At 41.6% G+C, this 21359-nt stretch overlaps 1 protein-coding gene across 7 annotated transcripts in view; it reads right to left on the bottom strand.

The window, feature by feature from the left end:
- col12a1b (collagen, type XII, alpha 1b) overlaps positions 1-21359 on the bottom strand; it is a 150291-nt gene that overhangs the window by 45376 nt on the left and 83556 nt on the right. For all 7 annotated transcript variants that reach the window (XM_028605437.1, XM_028605440.1, XM_028605436.1 and 4 more), the window contains 9 exons: positions 20499-20638; positions 19415-19544; positions 16924-17063; positions 16233-16362; positions 11185-11327; positions 6686-6815; positions 5910-6052; positions 3766-3895; positions 1232-1351 (listed from right to left, as the gene is read on the bottom strand). In XM_028605437.1, the coding sequence (XP_028461238.1) occupies positions 1232-1351; positions 3766-3895; positions 5910-6052; positions 6686-6815; positions 11185-11327; positions 16233-16362; positions 16924-17063; positions 19415-19544; positions 20499-20638 (1206 nt within the window). The remainder of the gene's footprint in view (positions 1-1231; positions 1352-3765; positions 3896-5909; positions 6053-6685; positions 6816-11184; positions 11328-16232; positions 16363-16923; positions 17064-19414; positions 19545-20498; positions 20639-21359) is intronic.

The following is a 21359-nucleotide window of genomic DNA, read 5'->3' on the forward strand; positions in this document are numbered from 1 at the left end:
CTGCGACCACCGTTTCCAAGGTTACTGTTGGTAATACACTAAGACGTCATGGTTTGAAATCATGCATGGCACGGAAGGTTCCCCTGCTTAAACCAGCACATGTCAAGGCCCGTCTTAAGTTTGCCAATGACCATTTGGATGATCCAGAGGAGTCATGGGAGAAAGTCATGTGGTCAGATGAGACCAAAATAGAACTTTTTGGTCATAATTCCACTAACCGTGTTTGGAGGAAGAAGAATGATGAGTACCATCCCAAGAACACCATCCCTACCGTGAAGCATGGGGGTGGTAGCATCATGCTTTGGGGGTGTTTTTCTGCACATGGGACAGGGCGACTGCACTGTATTAAGGAGAGGATGACCGGGGCCATGTATTGCGAGATTTTGGGGAACAACCTCCTTCCCTCAGTTAGAGCATTGAAGATGGGTCGAGGCTGGGTCTTCCAACATGACAATGACCTGAAGCACACAGCCAGGATAACCAAGGAGTGGCTCTGTAAGAAGCATATCAAGGTTCTGGCGTGGCCTAGCCAGTCTCCAGACCTAAACCCAATAGAGAATCTTTGGAGGGAGCTCAAACTCCGTGTTTCTCAGCGACAGCCCAGAAACCTGACTGATCTAGAGAAGATCTGTGTGGAGGAGTGGGCCAAAATCCCTCCTGCAGTGTGTGCAAACCTGGTGAAAAACTACAGGAAACGTTTGACCTCTGTACTTGCAAACAAAGGATCCTGGGAACAAAGATTGTAGGTAGGTAGGTCAGAAGGTAGGAGACCTAAAATAGCCTTGGATATGAAGGTATGCCAGTGTTGAAGTCTTCGTGTTGACAGAGAAAGCCATCCAACACGTTCATACAGTTCACAATGGTGAGGGAGGGCTTCATCCCTCCGGTTGTCCTTGGGTCAAATTTGACCCATTTCCAAAATCACAAATATCACAAATTTGGGTTTATTTCAACCAAATTGTCAAAAACAATGACTATGTCTGTAGTCATGTAAAATAATACTTGCCACGCAGTGATGACAGGGCTTCAAAAGCATTCATTTATGCTTTATTTACACAGCCAACATATAACATAACACTGTATGCTTTGTTTGAAAAGGTAAACAGCCAAAAAGGTTGGAACCACTGCCTCAAATCCTCAAATTCACCTTCATCCTAACCTTTTACCAGCCGAGAGCAGCGAGACGTGTTCATAGACTGTGTGGATGTGTTGATGTGACGTATAGTCTCACCTGCAGGAGTGTAGATGAGCTTGTATCCCTGGACCGGAGCAGCCACCGGATCCCAGGCCACTCTGAATCTGGTGTACCACTCATCTGAGACACGGAGGTTCCTGGGACTCAACAGGCCGACTGTGACAGAGAGGATAAGATAAGATAAGATAAGATAAGATAAGCCTTTATTGTCTCCTATGGAAGAAATTTGTCTTGGGCATTTGAGAGAAACGAAATGGCGACACATCACACATAAACACGCAATAAACATACAGTTAACCTACATAGAAACATAATCATACATTATCTCATCCACTGCTTCAATGAACATATAATAAACCTCACACAATACCCCTCCCTCGCCCCCCCCCCACACACCTTTCCTCACAATCACAGAACAGAAGAGAACCCACAACACATCCTCCCCCTATATAGCACTTCATTTTGATATTGATTGCACATTTCCCATTAACTCATGCTGTGGTCAATAACGTCTGTATTGCACAATGCCCAATTGCATAATACCATATCAAAAATAACATAGCATATATATATAAAAGTATTGCACCAATACCCTATTTTTTTTTATATATATATATATATATATATATATATATATATATATATATATATATATATATATATATATATTATATACCCTAGTTATATTATATAAAAAGTAATTGTCTGAAGCTTGTCAATATCACCGAAATATCAAAGATTAAGTCTGTGGCAGCCTATGCATTTTGAAAACAAACATAAAAACTGAACACTAAAGCCCTTCCCGGATGAACATTCCTACCTCCTAAGTATTGAATCGCTGCTAATTCATGTCCCTCTGTTAATAGAATTCATTATATTTGATACACGTGTTTAAATTTTGGGTCTTTGCTCAGGCTTTAAGCAAGCCGGCTGGCCGGCCGCTGAGTTCTGACTTGGACCGACACCTGAAAGTGCCTGGCACGCTTTCTTCGAGTCTGTATTGTTTGTGTAACTAATGCTACTGCTCCCCCAGTTTGGCTCGTGTGAGATCCCAGTGGTCGGAACCCCTCACACTAACACGTGTTGGCACTGTTGACTAATGTATGTCTACGGTATTTATTTTCACTGCGCTGACTCCTCTCTGCAGCACCGCTGGCCTGTAGGGCTGCGAGCTGTCGGTGAGTTTAACTTAACGGTTGCATCAGCAGCAAGGCGGATCAGAGAGAGCGAGCCGTGACACAACGTTCGCAGGTTCAACCCCGGCAGCAAGATACAGACTGAAAGGACTGACTTCTAAATACTTTCAGTTTTTAGAGAAACATGTTGAAAAGCAGACTGAAGTTTCTCTGAGACACTTTTAGGATGAAATTCTTTTCTCGAATGTTTGAAAGTTGTGCTCTGACATGTTTGTTCCGCACCAGAGCATGCGAGCGAAGTGAAGAGGTGAGAATTTCCGCTCACAGCCGCTCCCTGCTGCTTCGCTCAATATCACTCCGTGCTCAACATGGATTTCACCCACGCTCCACTCAAATTGATTACCTCTCTCTTCACAAAAGAAAAAAAAGCCGTGTTGTATTTCTCAGATGAACGGCGCCCGCCCTTTCACGCCCAGAGATCTGCCAGCAAAAAGGTACACCGGATGACGGGCACTGGCGGCATGGAGAGGGAGGGCGGGCGGCGTCCATCTGCATGTTCTGTGCTGCGGTGACGCAGAGACGGGCTTGGGCATGCTTCGAACTAGTGGTGGGAGTGGTACCGGAATGGGAGGATAAGGCGATGCTCCAAGATTTAAAAACTTTGCGTTCTATCCGAAATCCTCCCACTTGCTCACATGCTCTGTTCATTGCTAAAGCTAAAAACTCTACTTCTGTGTTGCACAATCACTTCCTCATAGCTCCAAAGCTCCACTGGAAGTTGTCTGTTTGTGATCTATTGGTAGTGCTACAGATTGATGGTGGAGAAGTGGATTCTGTCTTTTGGAGTAGATCAAGATGTTTCTTCTCTGTATACAGTTAAGGTCCAACTAGGTGATTTTTTTCTGTTTGACTGGAAGCTAGTTAAACCTTGTATGCTCGCCAACATTAGTACACAGTATGGAGCTTTCGTTGTGTTGCTGTAAGGCTGAAATCTGTAACTTTCAACACATTATCACCTTCTCCAGGAGCTTGTTAAAGACCAAAGACTGCAGACGTGTTGAAAAACCTGCTGTTTAAATCAGCCACTGCAAAACTAGTGAAGGCTTGTCTGCAAGAGTCGTTCTTCTCTTGCAAACAGAACAAAAACTTCTATTTTTAATCTCTAACAAGATGTCTACACAGTCTATTTTCTTCTCTTTTAAGCACTTAACCCCAGTGATTGTGTGTTGGGTCTCAGGCTACATCTACACTACCAGGTTTTCATGTTTAAGCGGCGTTTTGAGACAAGAACCATCTCTGTCCCGAAGGTAGCAGAACTAATCTCCGTCCATATTAACTCGTCTGACAACGCATCACATGACCATTTGCGTACATTGGGGGCAGAGCTTCTTCTGAAAATCCTGAGTCTGTGTTACTAAGATGCGGCCGCCTCACCTGTACGTCCGTTTCCATTGAGGGACCCCCCGGGACCCTCGGCATAGATGGCCTCCACAGTGATGTTGTACGGGGTGTCGGGGAACAGATTCTGCAGCATGGCGTTGTTTCTGTTCCCCGGAACCACAGTCTGAAGATCCAAACATCAAAGAGTCAGAGGTTTCAAACGCAGAAGAAAACAGGAAAGCAATAACGAGTGTTTTTACATCCAGGGAACCCTGAGTGACAGGGAGGTTGTTTCTAGAAAGATGTTGGGATGGTGTGTTTTTGGTGTGCCATGTTTTCAGGTAATTGGTAGGCTGAGCTGTTCATTTAGACTGATTGGGAGCACCCGGGCTAAGTGCAAATAGGGTACGTCCCACAGCACTTAAGTTGCCTTAGACCTCATGGAGAGGCTCTCGTGTTGGGTTTGTTTTCTTATTAACTTTCCACTGACATCACATCTCTTTTGCAATTTGTTTTTGTTAATTAGATTTTCTACATAGACCAGTTCATTTAAGCACTTTTTTTGGTGCCTCTTGGTCAAATGGCAAATTGAGGGCTTTTAGATTTTAACCAGCAAAAAACAAGTAGCTGAGTTTTTTTTATGCAATTTTAAGGCCCGAAATGTCATAAATAACCTCAGTACAAGAGATTGACTCACACATCTGTTCTTAAGACTTTGTAGTGTACAAGAACTCTGTACTTCTTATCTGGGTCCCCTCGTAATTTGCACACTGGTTAAACAAAGCTATGAGTTCATAACCCATTCAGTAAGATATGCATGCAAATCTGCCTGTATTGCATAAATGCCTCTAAACATCCCTTTATAGTTATGTATAGTAATTATAAAGGGAAGGCATTCGACTGTAATGTGTTATCTATTTTTTTAGTTTTTATTTGTTGTTTAAACAACCTGATGTTTTTATGACAGTTTTGTTTGTTTTGTGAAACACTTTGTAACTTGGAGTTAGAAAAGTGCTCTATAAATAAAGATAATTATTATTACTTTACCTTCTGGGCCTTAAAAACTGTTTTCCATTCCTTTAGCAGATTAATCTCTAATAAACAGGAAGGAATCGTTTTCCGTCCTGAAGCAGAAAATTGCAGTTGAGTTGGCTTTTGGAAGCTGTGTACAAACACAAATCTTCTCTTTTAGCCACAGATGCTAAATTATAATAATTGCGTGCATTTATAAATGGTTAGAAGTTCCCCCGACAGTCCTCTGTCTGGAGGAATCCTCTCATCTCCGTCCCTCCGCTGCAGTTAGCTGACTCATACGGAACAGGTGTTTCACCAACGAGTGGAGGGGGAGCACATCTGGGCCGTCTCCGCCCTCCCCCGCCAGTCCAACTCGTTAGTTAGGACTATTAATAACGTTATTACGGCCCAAATTGCAGTCGAGTTTGTTTAACAGAGCCTGTAATTAGTCTCACTAATCGGTGATTTATAACCTGAGCGGGCCAAGGGAATCCTGAGATGTGACTTCATCGCATAGTTTGCATGAAACATCACGGCGAAAGGTGAACGGTAAGAGTGTATCAAGAGTTTATCCAAAGTAAAAAAAAAAACGTCATAACCTGAAATTAATCTCTCATCACTGCTGGAACGTAGAGGCCCGAGTTAATGGAATAAGCTTGAGATTTTGTATTTTCTTTGTCTTAACAAACAGTCTGTCCATATCTGCTTCTTAAGTTTTTTCACATTGAGCTATAAATGTTTGGGTCTTTACTGTCTTTAATGTGTGCGTTGGATTTGTTGCTTTTCTGGACAGTCAACTGCAGGCTGGGCATAACTAAAATCTGCTAAAGGCAGCTTGTAGGAAAGCATACATGGTCGTGTCTTTTCTCCAAAACCATCAAGAGACAAAAATATATTACTTCACTAATAAATGCACCGGAAAGAGATGTTAAACTAGTTTAAAGTTGAAAAAAACTAAGTAAGAAATTGCTCACAGATTGTGACATACTGGAAATGTAGTGAGCTTCTGTTTACAGAACAGAGATTAAACAGGGAGTTCAGATTTGTTTTGAAGTGGGGTTGTATAAGTTACTTATCCATAGCTGCTCTACCGCTGCCTCCAAAGGTGAATTAGTTTGTGTTACCGTGTGACTTTGGTGTTTTAAAGCTTTGGTTAGATCGGAATCACCTAAGTCAATACTTACGAACTCGGTGATGGGGTCGCCGGTCATGGGAGCGTAGCCGATCCTGTACTGCCTCACGGGACCCTCTGCGTGGTCCCAGCCAATGGTGAGGGTGCTGGTGGTGGCATCAAACACACGCATGTTCCTGGGACCGGCACGAGGCACTGCAGGACCAACACATTGAGTTACCTCGTGCAACGACATACTTACTGTATACAGAGATGACAGCAAAACCATATCATAACATCAGTTGGCAAGATACAACTGGATAAATGAGACTTGGATTAAACTGCATGAGTCGTGTTAAGAGTTTGTAAACGGAAGATTTGATGTCGTTTTGCTTTTGTTAAATGTGCTCATCTATTACTTCAATTCATCAAGACTTTTCTCCATTTTTGGATTCTTCGTTGGCAGTGGAGGCATGTGACAAAAACAAAGTTTTCGTCTGTCTTGTTCGGACAGACCTGCCCCCACTGCTTAAAAAAAAATCCTAAAAGAAACACTGGAGTAATTCATATGCAATTTCAATACACATTGTATACAATATGCATGTTGGGGGTTAATTAGGCTTCTTTGGTCCTGTTTGGTCTTTGTAGTAGCTGTTTGTTTTATGACAAGCACCAAACGTAAATCATAATTTTGACATAACACGGAATCATAAGCCGCCTCTTATGATAAGATTTGTTTAGAAAAACTCTTACGCATCCACGCATATGAGTCAATGTGGACGTTCACGACGGCCAGCATGAGTCAGTCACTTGATTGTACACAGTGTCAGCGAGTGAGATTGTACTTACGTGTTCTGCCGTTGTCTTTGACTGCTGATCCCTCTCCGTCGGCGTACATAGCCGTGACACTGACCGAATAAGGAGTATCTGGGATCAGGTTGTCCAGGAAGGCATTGTTGATATTTCCTGAAACCAGGACCTTTGTGGAGAAGAAACCCAAGGGTCAAAAGAATGCACAGACGTCATCATCGTGACAGCCTCAGAGGGAAGGCTTTGCCTATTCCAATCAGCCTCTTCATGCATTACATGAAGATCTGGCAGTGGTAATGTACATAATGACCTCACCGCTCATCCCATTCTGCTGCCAGAGTTTTCCTGAAACACTAACAAAAGGCCTGGGAGGTTAGATGCCAAACAAATCATTCATTCAGTAAGTGGACTGACGGATAAACAGTTTCTGCTAGGAAGCGGCTGGAGAGCGCGGGGTCTGTCAGCGACTTAGAGCAGGTTCAGACACGTAGCTCGACGTGTTTTCTAACAACAGGGATAACTGCAGAATGCCTCTTGTCACTGGGATTATCACGGCATTCGTCCTTGTTTGTGGGCCATGAAAATCGGAGCGGTTACATCATGGGAAATATATCTGCTGGTTGAACTTGAGTCCACCCTCATCCAGAGCTTTTGTTTTGGTTAAAGCAAATATGTCAGAGGGGTTTTTGACCCAAAGCTTCTGGCACACCCGACCATGAAATGGGTTTCTCAGTGATGATGGTGTTGAAATGAGATCCCACAACTGGAAGCATATACTGTATATGCCTGCTGGCCTGGGCTCAAATCCCTCCAGTTAACTCCACAGTAATGCGAATGGATTGGCCGTTGTCCTTTTTAAACATGATGAATGACGTTAAGACTGGAGGTGCAATCATATAGTCATTTCCTGAAGGCAGAGCTGCTCTCGAGGGTTGAGATGTAGCTCACTGATTGAGGTAAATCTCAGTGAATGAATGGAGCTAAACAATCTCAGTTCTTCTGGGTAATTAATGGGTTTTTAAGAGGCGTTGTGTTGACTGTGTCAAAGAGTCGACTTGAATGATCCACTGAGATGGTATTCATGTCTTTGTAAGTACAAACATTTTGAAAACAATAAGTTCAGCCTATCAAAAAGATAAGTATTTTCACTGATGACTTTCTGTCTTCTAAGCTTTCCTTATTCATGATAGTTAACTATAGATTACATACAGTTTTTTTTTAAACAGAACAAGTTAGTTCTCTATTAATATTGTCAGTCACATAGCAAGTGTAGTGTACTTACAAGTTATGTAAACCCCTCGAGCGTCGTGCATATTGTGAACTTGACTTCCCGGAAAATACAATCTCATTTGAAGTCAGCATAATATTAAAATATGATGACAGTATTATGAAGCCTATATTGCTTTGCTGGTATCTTAAACATGTTATCTAATCCTGATAAGGTTAGCTAATTAGCCTAGATGACATGTTATTAAAAATCCCACCATGCATAGCAGCCCGATTAGTTGAGGTCAGGCATGACCTCCAGTGGTTAAGGTCAGAATAGCCCATTGGTCAGGGGATAGGACCTGAACAAATGTGGTTCTGGCACCTTGCACGAGCATTAACACCTGCCCAATCCTAGCGCTTGAATGCTACACAGGGCGGGTCTTGCGAAGAGAGCAAATGGGATTCATAAAAGTTTGTCTCTTTTCTGTTTCAACTTCACAATGCCGCCGTACACAAATCCAGCTCCAAAAAGAAATGGTTTTCCCAGTTTGGTGTGGGAGAACTTCAACTCAACCACATCCAAAACCTTTGGGAAGAACTGGAATACCAACTGTGAGCCAGACATGATCACCGACATCAGTGTTGGACCTCACTAATGCTTATTGTGTCTGAATGGGAGCAAACCACTGCAGACAGATTCCAAAATCTGGTGGAAAGAGTGAAACCGGTAGACTGGTTATAGCTGCGCATTAATACACATGGTTTTGGAATCACATGGTCAACCATCACATGTTGGTGTAATCTTACAGTTTCCACATAGTTTTATCCATAAAGTGCTGAACTTTCTACTCTGACATCTCTTTTTTTGGCTGAGCCCACTTAAGTTCAACTCAACCAATGATACCAACCTAGAATTGTCTCTTTCAAAGGAGCAGTCTCTTAGAAGTAAAGTAATTCCACTGTTGATTAATATGCTCACAGCAGCTTCTACATCTGTGATGTAAAATGAGGCCAGTTTGAGCTCTATTATACTGAACTTTGTATTCCTGAGCTCATCTTTGAGTCTTCTCTGTGTCTCTGTGTCTTTGCCAAACCAACTTCCTCTCAGACAAAAACAAAATCCAAGTTAATGTAAATATAATACAACAAAAGTGAAAATACATAGAGGAAGTGGTGTTTACAAGGGATAATAAACTACTCAAAGTGGTGAGTACGGGGGAGTATAAAATGTACAGTAATATTGGCTTCACAGCATCTTCTAAGCAGATCCTAATCTTCAAAACGGCCAAATTACATCACAGCCTTATGGCCCCAAAAATGTCCACCATAGGAGCTTGCACTGATGTCAGTCACAGATGTGTACGCTGTGCAATATTTCCAAACTTCAGTCATTGAGTTCAGACTCTTTCTGGGGAAATAAAGCCCCCTTTTGTCTTCACGCGATCCAGATATTTGCACTGGTGCATGAAATCAATGCTGATGGAGAAATACAAAAAGCTGACAAGTCATGATTTCCATTTTTAAAGGCATCACTCTAATAACTGCTGCTCAAACATCTGTGCAACAGAAACGCGAACACTTAGTGAAACTTAATAAAAGGAACGGCCAAAACTGACAATTTTTTGTTTCCATGAAATATGCCGACCCGGTGAAAGGTTTGACCTTACGTTGATTTCACTGGTTTAATCAGATGGGTAGAAGAGATGGATAGCTGTACAGTTTGAAAAGAAAATCCAGAGGTGGGATAAAGTCCTACAAGTTTCAAGTATAGTCTTAAGTCAGGTCCAACTAGTCCTGAGTCAAGAACAATGTCAAAGCCAAAATGTCCCAAGTCAAGAACAAAGTCAAGGACAAAATGTTCAAGAACCAAGTCAAGACCAAAACATCCCAACTCAAGACATACAATTCATACAAGTCCCAAGTCAGGTCCAACAAGTCCCAATTCAAGTACCAAGTCAAGGACAAAGTCAAGACCAAAATGTCCCAAGTCAAGAACAAAGTCAAGACCAAAATGTCCCAAGTCAAGAACAAAGTCAAGACCAAAACATCCAAGAACCTAGTCAAGACTAAAACATCCCAAATCAAGACATAAAAGTCATACAAGTCGCAAGTCAGCTCCAACAAGTCCCAATTCAAGTACCAAGTCAAGAACAAAGTCAAGACAAAAAAAGTCCAAGAACCTAGTCAAGACTAAAACATCCCAAGTCAAGACCTACAAGTTTTAAGTAGAGCCCCAAATCAGGGCCCACAAGTCCCTGATCAAAAGCTATGTCAAGGCTAACAAGTCAAAGTCAGTGAAAATCTAAATCAAGTCCAGGTCCAGGTCGTAAACTTTGTGTCATGTACCTTTCACCAAATCAAGTATAAAGTTATGACATCTGAATGCGATAATCTGAAGTTATATCAGTTGTCTGTATGCTGGTCTGCAGAGACAAACGCACCTTCACCTTCTGTACCGGCACGTGATTGAAGTGATTGGTTGCCATCAGATTGATTTGAAGTGATTGGTTGCCATCAGATTGATTTGAAGTGATTGGTTGCCATCAGATTGATTTGAAGTGATTGACTGCTATCAGATTGATTTGCTGCACACTTTAATTTGGGGAAGACATTAAGTCAAAAGGCTAAAGTCCAGGTGAAGTCATGAGTTATAAGTCTTTTTTGATTTAGTCAAATCTAAAGTGACTGGACCCATAATTCAATTCTGACTTGAGTCCAAACCTCTGCAAAATCAATCTCATGTGGCAGATTTTCTCCATTTATATCACTGGAAATTGAATATATTTGGGTTTTGGATTGTTGTTTGGACAAAACAAGCCATCTGAAGATGTCACCTTGGGCTCTGGGACATTCATAACTTTTCTTTGGCATTTTAAAGACTAAATAAACAATTGAATAGTAGATTTTTTTTCTTTAAAGAATCGACAGATTAGCTGATAATGAAAATAATCATTAGTCGCAGCCCTATCTGTCATGATATCTTCTTTATCTTAAAACAAGCAAGACAAGAACTGCTTGTGGGATGAGATAATTCCCCCTTTTTTCCAACATCATTCCACTTATCTCAAGAATTTCCTGGAGACACGTCACATCAAACAAGAGTTGACCTGCAGCTTTTGCAGGTTGATTTGCAATGAAAAAGAGATTATCTGATCTCACTAGCAGATATTTTAAAGTAAAATAACATGCCAAAGTTTGTTGGTCTTTACAATGTGTAGCTGTAATCCTTTGAGAGCAGCGATCTCAGGGGAAACCACATCTTTCTGCCCTTGAGGCAAGTTCTGCCGCTAATGACAGTTTGTGTTTTAACAGCCTGCAGAGTTACTCACCGACTCAGAGGGTCTGGCTCCACTCAGGGGAGAATACGCCACCCTGTACTGCTGAACCTGGCCTGAAGCGGGCTCCCAGCGCACGTTCAGGCTGTTGGGGCTGGGGTTGTACACCTGGATGTTCCTGGGTGGCGTGCGTGGGACTGTGGGGTCACAAAGGTTAATAGAAAGTGAATTGAGAAAGAGGGTGGGGGAGTGTTGACTTTCTTTACTTAGCAACCAAACATCAAAATGAAGGGTTTGTTCCAAGTGCGTCCCATTTATGGACCCAGAAAATGACGACTAATGCTGATAGATTTACAAACACAAGTGATTACATTCCTGAAAATACCCCTGTTGGTAAGTAGTGCTAAACAAAAACGGAGCGAAATGTCACGCCAATGATTAGTTTTCCAGTTGCAATTTTAAAAAGCTAGAGGACCAATTTGAAACCAAATCATTCAAACTCTTTACAAAAGGTCAGAACCCCTGTGAACTTTTCAGTTTATTAAAAAAATAAATCTGTTACTGTCTGTTGTGCACGGTTAAAGTTTAGGATTAAAACAAGCTGACTTTTTGTTGGAATAACTTACAAAACTTCTGGCTTTTATCAAGAAAAAAAAAACATTTAATGGAAGAATAAAGTGTATTTGCAGTGGGAGACAATGCATCACAGTCAAACTTGGGGTTGAACTCAAATGCTGAGTGCAGCAGAAGTCCCCTGCAGGAGAGTCATTTTTATAGTGTCTGAAGGTGTAGAGAGAAGTAGCACAGTTTGGGGTTTATGCAAAAGCCCTTAAGTTCCCTTTTAAACCAAACCAGATGTGCATATCCCCCTGGTATTTGGAGCCTTACCCAATAAAATAAAACTAGATGCACTTGGTAGATTTAAAATTCCTAATGTATAACCACAGTGAAGAAAATCTGCATTTAATACCTTTGAAATACAGAGTACACAGTCTGTCAGACTGTTTTACTTCTATCATCCAAGGACAAAATTAACTTCTATCCTTCAGAGAGATTAGGTAATCTTGTTCTAATTTAGCGTTATTAATCGTTTTATATGAGTAAGCACAATTTCTCTCCACATTTTCGTTTTTTGTCTAGACAAATTGTGACAGATTCATCCTGGGACGGAGACCATGAAAACTGGACGGAGTTACTGGTAATAAAAGATCATTACTGTCACACACAAGTTCATATTCATTGACAGACGGACTCACAAAGAGACCCGGTATGTCACGGCTGTGATGGAGAGGTCGCCTAGCCTGCCAGCAGACATACGTTACTGGTTTATCTCTCGCTGAGGCCCAAACATGTGACTCTTAACAAGTTCTACTCATTATTCCTCATTGTCATTCTGTATAAATTAAGGTTTCATCGAAACAATAACAACCTTTTCAAATAAATAAATGACAAATGTGCATTTAGCATGAGCAGCGATAGTTTCTCAAACCCGGAAAACACACTGCTTTCAAAATACGCAAGGGTTTTACTGTGGTGTGTTGGTGGCAGACAAAGAGAAATTGTGTGCTTTATTCACCAAAACGTTTGAATTGTATACAAGGAAGCCAGAAACATCCTCAGACACCGTCCTGTAAAGGCAAGATGGCCGAAAAACTTTTGGTGGATAAAGCGTGGTGTACTGGAGAAGAGTTGTTGCGTACTCTTAAAGTGATACCAACGTCAATAGAGTACTTCATTTGATACCTTTTCATTTTTTCATACGCGTTATGTGAATGCAAGCATTCAGTTGTGTAAAATTCCACCACCACATCTCCCCATGCACATTTTTATTTTTTTTTACTGTATGGGTTGCAGGTGCTGCGGTAGTGGGCCAATCACATGTTACGTTAAATCAAAGAACGCTTGCGGTGACTGGCTGCGAGCAAAACCATACAAATAGTAATTTTCTTCTCGATCTGAGTACAAAAACAATTAAATGCACGTATCGTTTGACTGGAGTTTCGATACAACTTGGTACAGGGTTATTTCGGTTGTAGTCTATATCCTCGACGTTCCACTTCCGGGATTGCTGCGTTGCCGACGGAAAACCTGCTGGATTTCACTCATTTCATCCGTTGCCTTGGGCTTCCTTTGTGTTGGCATTTTAAACTCCAGTGGATTTGTGAGGACTATGGTTAACTGCTCCTCAGATCTCTGCAGGGTAAATCCAGACAGCTAGCTAGTCTATCTGTCCAATCTGAGTTTTCTGTTGCACGACTAAAACAACTTTTGAACGTACACACGTTCCACCAAAACAAGTTCATTCCCGAGACTATTTTGCAGAGGCACTGCGGCTTTTCCGGGTGCTTAGCGCCACCCAAGACGATTGTGATTGGTTTAAAGAAATGGCAATAAACCAGAGCACATTTTCCTGCCATCCCAGAATGCTATGTGGAGTAGCCAGACCTTCCTCCAGCACGCTTTGGAGAAGGGTCTGGCAAAGCGAGACTATTTCGGTTGATACCTTAACATGTATTGAGTACCGATACCGGGCCCAGTGGTGGTTTTCATTTTGATGAAATATTTTACTTAACTTTAACCTGAGCCCAAACGCATCGCCAAGCCCAACCAGTTATCTCTACAACGGCTAATGATAACCTAACTCAAGCCCTAACCCAACCACAGAGGGCAACGGTAACTATTTCCTAAAGGGAAATAGAATAAATCCATGAGTTTGAAGGTTTAACAGAACCAAAAAAACTGCACAATTATCATGTTTCTTAACATGGCTAACCCATTGGCTACCACAGTGGGAGGCCAGATGAGGCCACTGTGATCTCATTGAAAGGAATAAGGGGGCTGAGTTTTTTTTACATCTCTGAGAATTAAAGTGAAGGAACACAGCACCACTGAGCCCTGAAACATTTTGTAATAAAGCCCCAAAAATTCTCATTGAACATAAACTGTCCACAAATTTCCTCAAAACTGACTTACAAACAAAGACATTACATCTGGATGATTCGTTGTTGAAGCCTCCAAATTATCCTGAGATAATAATGAAAATATTCAGGCTTCTGTTTTTTCCCGCTGGAGCGATCTGTGGAATCACAGTCTTGCCTAACTCGCAGCTTCCCAATTACTTAACCCCAGGATGCATTTCTGCTGACTGAGCATGGCACGCCGCCCTGGGCAGAAACTAAACCAACACACACAATGGGACATCAAACCACCCAGACGACTCAACACTCCAAAACACAGAATATTTCTCCATCCAGACTCTTCAGTTGCCAACTTTAGTTTAAAAAGTTCCACATTATCTCTGCTTTATTATCTGCCATCAATCACTTTGAAAGTCTTGAGCTTCTGTTTTTGTTCCATTGCGTCATCCTGAGGTTTTAAGGCTTTTGGTTATTTAGGTGTTTTGGCTCATTCTGCAGATTACAGTACTTTTTCCACTGAGGGTCACCTGGAAGATACGGTTTTGACTATAAAGATTTTTGTGCTGTCAAACCTTGCAAAAAGATAAAAAAAGAACTTTCTGAAAATAATGCATGGCTTCAGTCCAGGATAATCAGATTCAGGTTCACTTAAGGGAAGCACAGAGACATAAAGTTTAAACATTTATTTCCATAAAGGAATGACTGCTATGTTTCTCGTCAGTCCTGTACTGCTGACCACTGGCAGCTGCTCCATAAAACTGTGACCTTTGACCTGTACTTCACCGCAGGAGGAGATGGTTAAAAGGGAAGCTCAGCAGAAGTCCACTCTCATGACTGTCATTTTAAAAACCAATATGAGCGAACACTGGTGTCAAAAATACAAATTTTACAGATGCTAAACGTGGGTTTAAACATCCACTTCTTTAAAAACATTTAACTGTGTTTGACAGCGAGAAACGGTCCCAAATATACAACAAAAAAGTCAATCATATTATATTCAAGGACTGGAAGTTTACATATTTAAGTTACAAATGTTGTCTTTGAAGAAAACAGTGAGTGTGTACCGGTCCATCCATTACAGGGGGAGACTGTTGCATTAAGAAAGTGTTGCATTATGGGTTGTTTTTAGCCTTCATGTTGCTGTCACAGAAAGGTTCGTAAAAGGGAATTTAAAAGTTGCTGTTTATAGTGCATCTTTTAGAGTGAAACAGAGTCTAAAATGTGTGTCCTGATTAGTGAAAATGTCTTGAACACTGGTGTCAAAAATATAGATGTTTAGGTTTGCTAAAGCTGGTTTTGTAGCTCAGCTTCTCCCATTTTTAACTGCCTCAAATGAGTTTCTGGATATTACATTTGAAAAAGTTGGAATCATATTATATTCAGAAAAATAAAACATTTACAACAGCAAATGATTTCCCCCCTCTTTTTTCTTTAAGTAAATGACAAGAGTTTGTAATTTGTGACCTGATGAGTGAAAATGTCTTGACTGCAGAAATGGGCCGCGGATCAAACTTTTGTCAACTGCCAAGAAGCGGTGTCACAGAATATATCAAATAAACACTTTTTAAAGCCTGAGAAGAGGCTGTGATTGTGCAACTAATAGACAGGATGAGGAATTAGCTGCACTTCAAAACACATTTGGACAAGCCAAAAAAATGTGGGATTTATGTTCCGCTTTGATCAAAGTATTTCATGTTTCACTTTTACGAGAGAAAACTTTTCAAAGATGAGTAGTTAGAAAGAAAGTATTTCCCCACAGGACTAGTCTGATTAAATGTTTTATATTTTCAAAAAGTTGCATTATTGTTAAAAGCAGATGATGGAAAGGAGAGGGTCGTTTTATAATCAGGAGAAGAAGGTGTTAGCCTTAATGCTGCTACGATAGTGAGTTTCTTAATGTCCATCTAAATGTGCGCAGTAAGCCCAGTTTAACCCCCAGGAGTTTTATGATGCTTCTGTAATGTCTTCTGTGAGCGTCCAATGGGTGCACATCATGTCCTGATGCAGAAATCTGAGGCCCAAGAATATGTTTGGAGAGCGTCTTCCATTCCTAGTTACGCTTCTGTCATAACTGTCACCAAAATCTAAACTGGTGTCTTCATCTGCGGCGTGAAAGCAGTTCCATCTGTTGTCAGACGTCCACTGAGGTCTAATCAGACAGCGGAAGGAGAGTGGAGGACTTACGTGTCTTCCCGTTGTCAGACTGGCGCAGACCTTCTCCCTCTGGGTAAACTGGGACCACAGTCACAGTGTAGGCAGTGTTCGACAACAGGTTCCTCAGTATGGTGTTGGTGGTGCCGCCTGAAACCTGCTCCTGTTCACAAACACACAAACAGGATTATTACACAATGTTTCACATCCCAGAATGAGCTGTTGCATAATATATTTTGTCCTCTTCTACTTGTGTACTGTATACGTTTATCTATATGCCGTTACATGTCATGTTCTGTTTTTGTTACCTGCCTAGGGACTCTGCATGTAAATTAGCATTCTTGTTACTACGGCATGTTGACATCTTGTATTTCACTCTGATTGTTCATTAACGTGCTTTGGCTCAGCAGACAACTGCCATGATCATAGATTTATCGGGGGTGTAAATAAAGACTCTGTTTCTTATATTCTGATGACGTTTTCATTCATAACAAACAGACACAAGTAAAGAAAAGCTGTGCAAAGTGCATCAGTCATTCAATGACAAAGTCTGCAGACAGAGAAGAAGTGAAGCTGTGATCCCTGGGATTTGGATTCAAATTCAGCACGATCAGCACGCAGTAGGAATAATTCTCCTGCATGTCAGTCGTCAGAAGAAAACGTTTAATCATTAAAAAAAAGTTACAGACGCTCTTCTTTCCGTGCAAAAAGCCTGATGTCTCACCATGTCCTCGGCGCCTCCGGCTGCAGGAACATAGACGATGCGATACTGGCGGACGTTGCCCTCCGCCGGCTCCCAGCGCACCTTCAGGGAGCTGGTGGTGGGATCAGTGACCTGCAGATTCTTCACACCGCCCAGAGCCTCTGTCAACGCAACACAACGATTACATTACCTGTTTGAGTTACAGCCATAGAGAAGGTCAGGCCACGCAGCTAAGGGCGTTTTCACACCTACCTCATTCGGTCCGGACTTTCTGACTTTTCAGTTTGATCCAAACCAAAATTACAGGTGTGAATACGGTCCGAATCAAAAGACCAAATGTTGGTCTGATAAAAAAGAGGTGGTCTCGGTCCAGACCAAACTGAAAACATGGTCCGGTTTGTTTATAGTGTGAAAGCATTTTTTGGTTGGTTCGTACTTTCGGACCAAACACAAGAAACTCTGGCAGGCTCTCCTCGTGTTACAAGACCGGGGAAGCTCCTTTAAGGAACAGCTCGGTGCTTAGTGTGTACATGAGAGAGTGAGAGACATAACATCATGTTAACATCATAACATATGATTGTTGATTATTCTTTAAATGCTATAGTTTGTGCTGGGACCGTCTGTCTGTTTGTAGTATTTGTCTATGTTAGTCTAAGTATGTCTCAGTCTGGTATAAGTATCTGTATTTTGTTGTATTTTGTATTTGTACAGTTATAAGTATCTGGAGAGGCAGCTTACCTATGAGGTGACGGCAGGACGTAGTTTTGTCACGTAGAAATCTTTAGTATGCTTGCATAACTGCAGTGTGAAACCAAAACTTACCGGATCAATTGTCTACAATGTAACAAAAACATGAACCCTGGTCCGGACCTTGGTTCGGACTTTCAGGTGTGAAAACGCCCAAGAAAATATGTCTCTCTCTTTGACCTCGCTGGAGCAACAGATGGGTGAGCTTTACCGCCTGGCAGAGGTTTAACGAGTCTGTTGTCAAGTGTCAATCACAGGACAGTGACATCTGCTGACTTTCAAAACCATTTTCTTTGATTACCTCAACTTCCTGCTACTGTTATGATGCTAAAGCATCTTGTCGGTGCGTACAATCGCTTTCTATATAACGTAATAACAAACCTGAGACATTTCTATACTCAAGTTTTTTAGTGCTATATTCAGTAAAGTGTTAAAAAGTAACAGTTCAAGAGTTGTCACAGATTAATTGACAGAATCCTGGTTCAATCCTGGATCAGTGGATTATCTGCCGTCTGAGTGCTTCTAGGGGTTGCACAGACTTCACTCCTCCACAATGACGTTTTGAGCTTGAAGTCGACTAGTCATCGATCATGTGGTTTTGTCACAACATAGACCTGTAGCACCATCACTGGCAAAATGAGTTAAAAACCCCAGCTCATTTGGAACTTCATTTGAAAGCCACAAAACGTTTGGGACATAAGGAGATATTGGAGCTAAGGACGAGGAGAGCTGTCTGTAGCTGTTTGGATTTCTGCTACGCTAAAGGTGGGCTTTCTATACAGAAACCGGTCTAGCATTCCTTTACTTAGTAAGAAGAGAGTTGTAAAGGCAGTACTTTTATCAGTATTAGACTATGGTGATGTAATCTATAGGAATGCAGCTACATCTACATTGAAACAATTAGACTCTGTTTATCATTCCGCCCTTAGATTTATCACCGGTGATAGTTATAATACACACCACTGCGTTCTCTATAGTAATGTTGGCTGGTCCTTTCTTTCCTTGAGGCACAGTTACCACTGGCACTTGTTTGTTTTTAAAGCCATTAGTGGTAAACTTCCTCTCTATATCTCCTCCCAATTACATTGGGATCTTGGTTTCTATCAAACCAGATCCCACAATTGGCTCACTCTTAGGGTTCCTTGTTCCACACATAACTAAGCATAAACCCAATGCATTGGTTTCCAACGAGGACGGATAATAGACTTTGAACTGAGTGTTTGTTTACGGCGAACTTTTGGTTGACTGATTGTCACGGAGACGCGCGACGCAGCGTTGCACATAATTACCGGGACTGGTTTGCGTAACGTTAGCGCTGGAAAACCCAGTAGTGTGAGTATAGCGTTTTGAAGCACTGTTATGGGTGTGTATGTTTCAGTTTCCTGTTTTATTTTGTAGTCTGTTGTTTTCCCTTCTCTTAACTTGTTTTACTTCCTGCCTTGTTTTCCCACCTTTGTGATTGTCTGCCCCGTCCTGATGTGTTTCACCTGTTCCTGAGCCCTCGTGTCACCTGTCCCTTGTTTTACCTCGTTACCTTGTGTATTTAGCCTCTGTATTGTCTTTGTCTGTTGTCAGGTCATTGTATTATATTGTGTTAGTGTGTGGAGTGTTTATTAGGCTAATGACTGAAATAAATGTCAATGACGTCATCATCAGAGTCAACTTTTAAAAATCTGAAGTCATGCAACCCCTAGTGTGCTCTAGGTTGGATTAAACACATTTTAGTGAAGGCATTGGGGAGCTGTTCTACTGTGGACAAACTCACTTGTCTTTCCGTTTTCCGATGCACGTTTCCCCTCCGTGTCAGGGTAAACAGGCACCAGCGTCACTTTGTACTCGGTGTCCGGCCGCAGGTCTCTCAGCACCGCATTGGTCGTCATTCCAGATACCTGAGTCTGGAAAATACAAAATGACAAAATAAAACATCCGTAGAGGAATCTCAACTGTGGATACACAACGGACTTTTGATCGCATCATACGATCTTTATCAGCAAGTGGAGTTTGCTCAGTTTTCACAGAAATGTGGACGTTTCATCTGCTGAGGAAGATCTTGGGATTCAATCGAAAGCTCAAGAACAGCTACTAAATGAACCTTGTAGCGAGATTGTTTAGTCAGCTAGTTTAATTCAATTTAGCTGACACATAAAAAACTTAAATAAAAATGGAAAAACTAGATTTTTTTCTTTAACAAAAAAAGCAGTTGACAAACAAAATGGAAATTAAGTTCCATTTTTTTAATCATCTCAATAGAAAATAGCGCTGCATGATATGAGGAAAATATCCGATAGGGATTATTTTGACTGATATTGCGATTGCGATATGATTCACGATATTGGAGGGAATGATCCTTTTTGTATCATTATTATCATTTTCATTGAAAACTATTAAGCTTAAAAGAAATTAAAATTGTTATAGTGTGATTTTTGCGAGGATCTGTACCAAACAAAGATGTTTTCTTTAGTCTGTAGGACAGGATTGGTAGTCTGTAGGACACAACACTTCATTCAGAATGGTTTGACGCATATTTTGCCTTTAACAAATATTGCGCCCGCCTGCGATTCGGATATTGCACTAGTCCATATTGCAATATCGATATAACTGCGCTTAATTGTGCAGCCCTGATAGAAAACCAACCATGCAGGCACCTGGGTAGCTCACCTGGTAGAGCGCGCGCCCATATATAGTGGTTCACTTCTCCACGCAGCGGCTGCTGGTTCGAACCCGACTATGCAACCCTTTGCTGCATGTCATTCCCCCTCTCTCTCTCCCCTTTTTCATGTCTTCAGCTGTCCTATAAATATAAATGCCTAAAATGCCTGAAAAAATCATCTTTAAAAAAGAAAACCTACCATGCTCTCGGCTCCGCCGCTGACGGGGACGTAGATGATTTGGTACTGCCTGACGTCGCCCTCGGCAGGCTCCCAGCGAACCCGGAGAGAGTTGGTGGTGGGGTCGGTCACCTGCAGGTTCTTCACTCCACCCAGAGGTTCTGAAAAACCAGACGAGACACATCACAGGCTGAAACAACTGCTGCACATAATCCTCGCTGTGTGTATTATCCTGCAGGGTGCACCGGACGGGTGGGGCTCGCCTCATCAGTACGGTCCAGATGTCTCAATACTGGGTAGGTTTTCTATCACAGAGGAGTGTCTTTTCCTGTCCTCACACTGTCTAAACGTTCTGGTATTCTATGAGGCAATTTAAAACATCCCTATTAGACAGTATTTCAATTTAAAAGAATTTCTCCAAAGGGAAAAAAAAAGGTTAACGGCTACGAACAATCCTGAGCGTTTGTTTTATCCTGCAAGGTGCCCCAGATGGGTGGGTTTACCACATCAGGAGTGTCCAGATGTATCAGAGTCAAGAGACTTTCTGGCACTCATTATGTTGTTTTGTGAGCCACAAATGTCCAAATAAACAAGGTCTGTATTCCCATTCTCCATCTTAAAGGACCATACCGGTGCTTCTCTTGCATGTTTTAGCCCACTAAATACAGAATTGACTTTACATTACTGGCAGGTTTTCAGATTTTCAGTCTCTCAGGCAGCCTGTGGTTCCATTTCACTACTCTGGCATAAAAAAAGTACATTTTCTCAAAGGTATTTTACTGTAGTGTGGTAATGATGTTTCCTGCAGAGATGGTTTTCAAAACTGTCCTTAAGGTAGTTGAATCAAGAATGCTGTAATAACCATGAGTCAGCTGCTAAAAA

This window comes from Perca flavescens, chromosome 18, assembly GCF_004354835.1.
Source record: "Perca flavescens isolate YP-PL-M2 chromosome 18, PFLA_1.0, whole genome shotgun sequence".
NCBI lineage: Eukaryota > Metazoa > Chordata > Actinopteri > Perciformes > Percidae > Perca > Perca flavescens.